The sequence below is a fragment of the Syngnathus scovelli genome, chromosome 14 (assembly GCF_024217435.2).
Source record: "Syngnathus scovelli strain Florida chromosome 14, RoL_Ssco_1.2, whole genome shotgun sequence".
In the NCBI taxonomy this organism is placed as follows: domain Eukaryota; kingdom Metazoa; phylum Chordata; class Actinopteri; order Syngnathiformes; family Syngnathidae; genus Syngnathus; species Syngnathus scovelli.
The window spans coordinates 9,313,155-9,321,033 of record NC_090860.1 but is presented as its reverse complement, the minus strand read 5'-3'; the positions used below and the strand labels follow the sequence as shown (position 1 = coordinate 9,321,033).

The 7,879-nt window shown below is 41.3% G+C and overlaps 1 protein-coding gene across 1 annotated transcript; it reads right to left on the bottom strand.

Annotated features, from left to right (window-relative positions):
• Nucleotides 1-256: 256 nt before the first annotated feature.
• On the bottom strand, nucleotides 257-7,846 carry pgfb (placental growth factor b). The gene is made up of 7 exons (XM_049741006.2): nucleotides 7,420-7,846; nucleotides 2,181-2,217; nucleotides 1,324-1,529; nucleotides 1,176-1,255; nucleotides 912-941; nucleotides 762-824; nucleotides 257-685 (listed from the first exon to the last, which is right to left on the bottom strand). Exons 1-7 carry the CDS (start codon nucleotides 7,486-7,488, stop codon nucleotides 664-666), a joined length of 507 nt encoding a protein of 168 aa, XP_049596963.1. The 5' UTR covers nucleotides 7,489-7,846; the 3' UTR covers nucleotides 257-663.
• Between the last annotated feature and the right edge of the window lie 33 nt (nucleotides 7,847-7,879).

Genomic DNA, 7,879 nt, shown 5'->3' with positions numbered 1-7,879 from the left:
TAATTATTATTAATATTATAATAATCATTAATACTACTACTACTACTAATAATAATAACAATAATAATAATTACTATTATTATTATTATTATTCATAGTTCCCCAAAAAGCCACAAGGCAGAAGATTAACCATTAGTGCGCAGATGTGTCTTCTGTCCATCTCGCTCATCAGCACTGAAATTGTTCTTACGGACACTAGAGGGAAACATTTGACTTATAATGCAGTTATGAGTCAAAGCAGGTTTGGACAAAACAGTATTTTTGGTCCATTTTTATTCTGGTATGTCAGTCAATAAATATAGATATTAAACACAAGTAACAATTTTTAAATACCAAAGAAATGTAACATTTATCATACCTGATACAGTGATAACAAGTGTAATCAGTCTGTTCCTACATTGCACTTGGCTCCCAGGTGTGTGTCCTTTGTGTCAACCGTGTAACAGCATGCTTTCCAGTAATGAAAGCACATTTTCTGTTGAACTTTGTCATCACAAACACTGTGCTCATCACCAAATGGGTATGCCTTCACAACAGCCCCAACTGTTTGGAGTCTCCTGCTGCACACTCAGCATTGAAAGAAGAGCGAAAAGAGACGCTTGATGCCGTCAGTGGGCTGGAAAGCGAGCAACACTGCAGCAGGGCTTTGGCTGGCTGCTGCAGTTACCTTCGAGGGATTTGGCACCTGAACGACAAGACATGAGGCGAGTCTTTTATGGAGATCAGCCATCAGAATCGTTTCTATTGTTTTGGGCCTTCACCTGTCACAGTCTTTTGTTTTTTGCTTCTCCTTTCTCCTCCGTCCTTTTCCTCTTTGCCTTTTCCTGCAGCAATGAAAAACGTATTTAAATGCATTTTAACCCCCTAAAGGAAAAAACAATGTTTATTTTAAACATGATTTATTATTTTACCTTTCGACCTTCCCAACAGGTTTTCTGACTCTGAGGAACAAAATTCAAAATTAGTATGAAGGCAAAACATCAAAGTATATGTTTTAACACACACACTAGCCACGCTACTTCAACAGATGGATACAAAATGAAGATTCAAAATTGTTTGTAACTGTGAATAGTTATTAGTCTATATGCACTCTGTGATTGGCTGGTAATGATCTGGCCCGTGAGAGTATATTTCAAAAATATATATATAGATATGATGCTGCCTTTTTTTCTTACCTACATTCACATGTCTGATGCTCCACAAAGGTCATCTCAACATATTCCTCGCCAAGCTCTGCCGGCCTTATTTTCAGCAGCTGGAGAAAATAATGGGAATAAGGAGAAAAGAAGACAGCCAACATTTTTTGTTGAGCTCCGGTCCTACCTGCATTGTAACATTAGTGGTGAGGGTGGGATGGCACTCGAGCTTCTCATCCCCGCAGCAGCCTGCACACCTCACCAGAGGCACACAAGCGGGACTGTAGATGTGCTCCACCTCTGATGGGTACTCCTGCACCACCTCCACCAGCTTCTCAATGGTTCGGCACAGGCTCCTAGCCCACACGTCTTGGAACAACAACACCGTGGGTGCTGTTTGCACAATTACAAACAACGCTAACATTAAGACAATTCTACTTAGACCCTGGTGGAACATATTACAGTCATCATTTCAGATTATACCGTATTTAAACTTTACTAGCTTGACGGCAATAGACTTAGCAGAACATACGATTTATCTTTTGCAGTTTAGCTTAATTACAAATTAAGAAAAGTCAAGTATTCAAATATTTACATAATGTACAGTAAACAGTCCCATGAGGTAAACGTGTGTAAAAGTGTCCCAGTTGCAGAGTCACAGGGAGAGGAACAGGGTCGACTATAGTTGACCAAACAGAGAAGGGAGCGAAAATAAACATGAGAAATATGGCCATGAAGGGAGCCCTGCTGGAGCCGAGCTGCCCCGCAGGCACCTCTGGGACTGTTTTGACCTCCGAGGTTACAGAACCGAGCCTGACACTACAACAGCTGTTTATAAAAGCAGACATGGGGGGAAGGCTGGAGATACATCCGGGGATGACGGAGGCATGAACTTCAAAATCTTAAGTCAGTATCACATGAATCGAGTCATGAATCCTTACACATTGATTATCACTTAACTCTACTGTTTATTGACTATTAAATCGTCTAAGGTGTAAAAATATTTCACTGAGTGTACATTTAAAACAAGTAAAAAATACTCACCATTTGTTGTGCTGTTTACGCTCAATGCAGGTAGACTCTGTGGGGAGAATAAATTATAATTTAAAAGACTGTTTGGATGTATATGAAACAATTAGGCAACTTTCTCCTCTTTGCCTAATAAAAAAATAAATATACAAATATATATATGTATATATATACACAGATACATATAATATGATCAAGTTCCTGAGTGGATTAAACAGGGAATTTTTTTTCTTCTCATTCATGGTCCAAGCCATTTATGTTCCCAGCATCACACGATAAACAAATTTCATTTTTCATTTGCTTGTGAAAACACAGATCCCCTGGCTGACGCCATTTGGGGAAAAGAAATCCCCTCTGGGTAAAATGGGACTCTCTGGACTGGCTAACCTGCTTTCACTATCTTTTTTTCTGCTGAACTTTACTATCAGGGCACATAAACACAATTACTACAGAGCAAGTTATACAACAGTGACCAGACAGACAATGAATTTCCGTGATGCTGCTGCTTTTGACACCATCTGTCCAAAATGCTTCCTCTTCCTGTTATGAAGCAAAATTAGGATAGCATCTGTCAGTGCAGCGCATTTTCCGTAGACAATGCGATTAAAATAAGAATGTCCTGCTGCCATAACACTGTTCTTTACAGAACAGGATTTAACAGCACCGCTTGTTAAACTACAGCCATCATCTTGATGAGTTCCAGGAAGGTCCATTTATCGACAACTCATCTGTGACAGACGTTATGTTCGAATCTACAAGAGGATCCAGGCAACCACTTAGTCTCAGGCCTGCCTGTGTTGACAGAGCTGCTCTCTTCTTGCTCATGCAGCTAAAATGCAAAGTCATCAGTGAGGCTGACTAAGATCTTGACAGTCACACTACAGCTTCAATTATTGTTAAACGTCAGATCCACTCTGCGGTGTCAAGCTGATGTCTAAAATCCTTTTCCAGGGTTAATTAGCATATGATGTGCTCGCTCCTTTTCAGGAGATTTGGTTGAGACTCCGCCACATCACAAGAACGTTTTGGCTCTAGTCCGCAGCGGTTGTTTCGAATGCGGTGAGGATTTTCTGACCTTGGTTATGGGTTAAGGGTTGACATGACGAGGAAGAATCGTTGGCACCTCCCGTGGCTAAGAGCAGAGGAGCGGCCCACAAAAATCTGGCAGATTAAGAAAGTTGCATGAGGAGCATCACGTGGACGTTTGGGTTTCTCCTTACAGCATTTACTGTATTTATTTGACTAAGTGGAAAAAGTTCATGAGTAAAAAAAAAAAACATTTTTAAACACTTGTTGACTTTCTTGGTTTCTTGCGTCACTCCACTATGATCTGCCTCACAGCAACCTTCCATTATTGGTCCAACATTTTTGATGATCTGACCTTTAAAACAAATTTGACCTTGCCCATTTTTAAATTAAAATAAGATCTCTATCCAGCCATAATTTCACAACCTGTGTTTACCACTCTGTTATTTGTACAGTATGTAATGAAATCACTAAAAAGGGAGAGTCGGCTGGATAACATATTATTGAGACTAAATTTGTCAGACAAATGACATACATTGTCAAAGTGAAGCAATCACAAACTGCGATCCCTCCGAACACTCCATCTGACTCAATCTCCCCACATGTGGTTCTCAGACTTGGTGTTTGTCAGCTCCACTGAAGCAGATGGAAGGGTTTGCAGAAAATGTCAATCACAAATAACAAGAGCAGGCATACCCATCAATTTACAGCACAAATAGACAAAGAAGGCTTTTAGTTAAGGAGTTACATAATTTCTTGGTAGGGCGGCTCGGTGGCGCACTGGGTAGCGCGTCCGCCTCACAGTTAGGAGGGTGCGGGTTCGATTCCACCTCCGGCCCTCCCTGTGTGGAGTTTGCATGTTCTCCCCGGGCCCGCGTGGGTTTTCTCCGGGCACTCCGGTTTCCTCCCACATTCCAAAAACATGCTTGGTAGGCCGATTGAAGACTCCAAATTGTCCCTAGGTGTGAGTGTGAGTGCGATTGGTTGTCTGTCTCTGTGTGCCCTGCGATTGGCTGGCAACCAGTTCAGGGTGTCCCCCGCCTACTGCCCGATGACGGCTGGGATAGGCTCCAGCACGCCCGCGACCCCCGTGGGGACTAAGCGGTTCAGAAAATGGATGGATGGATGGATAATTTCTTGGTATCATATGAGAAACTTGCATCACTCCAACTATGTTCTGTCCATCGCAATAACGTCGATGCAACCCTGGACTCTTTCTGGCCATCCCGCTCCTCTCCCACATAGTTAACCTATAATAGCTTCTCCATTTTCTAGATGGTGACCAGCAAGATAGCCACACCAAACTGCTTTAAAAACCAAACCCTTTTGAGTCTTTACTCATCAGACCACACAGGAGCAGAAGCACTAAAGCAGAACAAGTGAATACAAACAGAGGGGCCGTTAGATGAGTGAGAAACCGAGCCCCTCCTCACTCTTCGAGAAGCAGATGCCAGATGATCGACACCATGACCATAACATTAACTCGAAAGGCTCTCGTAGGGGTTGCAGGCCGTCGACTGTATCCATTCACTACAAACTGGAAAAGGACAGTGATTTCTGTTGTGTAGACACGAGGTGGGGGCACCCACGGTGACAGCAGGACCATTACAGGTCTGACAGTGACCAGATGGATCTCTCGGGGGGGGGGTCGGTCCATGCTTTGTGGTTACAATGTGGGGCAGCTAATGCTAAATGCGCTAGTCATCTGGTAAAAAGAAGTCAAGCCACGAATGGTAACACTAAAAATAATCAGTGTTATAACATCCTATCTTGAAATAAAACAATCTGCATCACTGCTTTAACAACAATCATTTTCCTTCAATTATTTTGAAAGCAATCAGTGGATAAGCGACAGAAAGCGGTAAAATCCACATAAATGTTTTTTATAAACACAATTTCCTCAGCCTAAGTCCATTAATTCATGTACAGATGTTGAACATAGACCAAAGCGTACCGCACTGTCCGATTGAAACACACATGCACACAAACACACACGACAGGTCTCCAGATAAGGCTGAGCAGTGGTAATTGTGGTCTCCATTACAGTAAACGCTGCTCTCCCTGTGTAAACCACACTAAATTACATCCAGATGGGAGATTAAAGCCTGCTGAGTAGACGGCTGCCCCGAGCGCCACCGCTCCATCTTCTCCGCCGGAGGAAGTAGAAATCCATATTTCCTGATTGCGACTGTCCCCAGGGTCGAGACATTACAACTGCAGAGAAATACCACAACATTGCCACTCCTTGCAGCTTGTAGGTCACTGTGCAAAAATCACAGGCAGGAAAACAAGACAGTCGTAGAGATGTGTTGTTTATGCAGATGTTTAAGAAAGCTGGCTCTGCCAAAGGACTGTACTACAACTTGTGCAACTGTGATGTCACACACTTGACATGAACAAGACGGAGGGAAAACACAAACAGACACGCGTGTGTAATTCAAGTATTATTTCGTGGAAAGGAAGCGCCTGTTTTTTTTGGGAGCTTGTTATTTAGATTCAAACTCAAGTGTGGATTACAATTAAATAAATAAATCAGTTTGGATTTTGGTCATATTTATATGATTAATATGGTTAAATATTGAATGTAATGTAGGACCTTCTTCCTGTCTAAAGTGCTTTTTAATTTTTTTATAAACAATAGAAATCATTCAAGAGCCATTATAAAACGATCAAACGACTGGATAATTTTTGCTCGGCCTCTTGTTGCTAGGCAATGTTCACAGGGCTCACAGGCCATTGGAAATATCGGTCAAGTCTTGCGATTAATTTGGCAGTTCTGTATTAAATATAAATCACTTATTACGAAGAAGCAAAAACAGCACTATCTGCTGGATGTGGTGAAAATTGCCACCTGTCAGAAATTCACCACTTTCTGCCACTCTTGATAACCCAATATCTGCATGGTAATAATGAGTATAAAATATTTATATATCATTGCAGCAATGATGGCAAATATCCTCTATTGACGCTATCAGACCATCCGACCACTTTCAATGCTTGTCTTTTATATCTTGACACTGTAGAACAGACATTCTCTCTCTCAACAAAAACAGCTAGAGGATATTGTGGCAGTCAGGTTCATAAGTGACCAGCATGACTGATTAAAAAGAGCTTTGAGTGAAGAAATAACAAGCAGTCTCTCAGTGTGATCCGAGTGAGATGTTGAACCACTTTAAATTTGCTGTCAATCATCATAGTAGGCGGGCCATTTAATCTGCTACATTCTGAGGCCGCTGGATTTTGTCACTTGTGTTTTGACTATAAGCAGGCTGTGAGCTGATTATCAGGATTAGAGGCGATGTGCTGATTCCACTCCCACTCCCTCTCTCAGGCCCGCAACAGCTGCACTGTTTCTCGAGAGGTGATTTTGACCCTGTTGTTCAATGCACTCTAAGTCTCTTGATGGAACTTCTTGAAAGACTACTCCCTTTCAGTTCGGGATACATTATGACGACCTCACACTCCCACTTCCCACCACCATCACTTCTTTTCTACCAAAGACAAGTGCCGACAAGAAAAGTATGACTCAAGCGCAACTGTCATTTCATGTTTTGAAAGACATGAAGAAAAGTGAGGAGGAAATCAAATTTCAATTGATTTTCCCTGGACAAAGGTGCAGCTGCAGGTGTAACTCAACCAAAACTTTCATGTCAGTTTTAACTTTCAGCTTGAACACTTCATGGTGCAAAGGACCAACTATAGTAGTGCAAACTTTGAACACACCCTAAGCCATTGTGGAAAAACCATACAACAAAAAGATAATATATTCCTGATATCTTCCAGCCAGTCCAGCAAAAATAGTAATGATGTTAATAAAAACAATTTGATAAATACAGCAACGAAAATGATGTGTCATTAATATAAACTCATGTAAAGTGAAACCAAATTTAAATATATTATTAATATCTGATTATCATATCATTATATCATAGAAAAAAAAGTAATGTCCAAGTAAGAGTGGCTTATAAAATACGTACGTCTCTAAATCTTATAAAAGACTATTTTAATTAGTTAGTATTTGTTAAGCCTTGCAAAATTCAAAAGTGGGTCACTTTTTTTTTCCCTTCTGCTTCAAGTGACTGAGCACCGTGCAATTAAGGTTGCATTACTCAGTGGATTAAAAACCTTTTCTTTTTTTTTCTCTTTACAAATATCACCGACAGAATGAATGAACCCATTATGGTTCGCAATCAACTTTGCAAGTGTAACGAAACAGGAGTCGCTTTACCTGTGCAGGTGCAAACAGAAGATAAAGAGCCACCGCAGCCTCGACCACCAAGCAAACTTTCATGTTCATGATGGATCCACGTCAAAAGCAGAATAAATCAATCCAAAACAAACACAAACCAAAAAAGTGGTGTGACGCGGAACGGGAAAACTTCTAACTCATCCAAGTAAAATTCGCCGTCGTTACTCAGAATGCGGTGCACAAATTGAATATAGGTCGTAAAAACGGAGGTGCCGTGGTTATAGAATAAATCCGCACAGTGATTCCTTTTGACCAATCATAGTCATTGGCGATAATATGACGATTAATAAATCGTTCGGAAATCAGTCAAAACGCTGAAGCTGCAGTCCTGCAACCTGAAGACTCTCACGGCTCTAATTGGCTCTCAGTACCTTATTCACCGACTGACCACTTCTATCCCCTCCCCTTCCTTGACCACCTCCTCCTTCTCCTCCTCCTC

Coding starts and splice junctions, on each gene's coding strand:
- pgfb (XM_049741006.2), bottom strand. CDS start 7,488: ATGAACATGAAAGTTTGCTTGGTGGTCGAGGCTGCGGTGGCTCTTTAT. Junction 2,218..7,419: donor TTCTGTTTGCACCTGCACAG/GTAAAGCGACTC, acceptor TTCTCCCCACAG/AGTCTACCTGCATTGAGCGT. Junction 825..911: donor CCTGTTGGGAAGGTCGAAAG/GTAAAATAATAA, acceptor TCATTGCTGCAG/GAAAAGGCAAAGAGGAAAAG.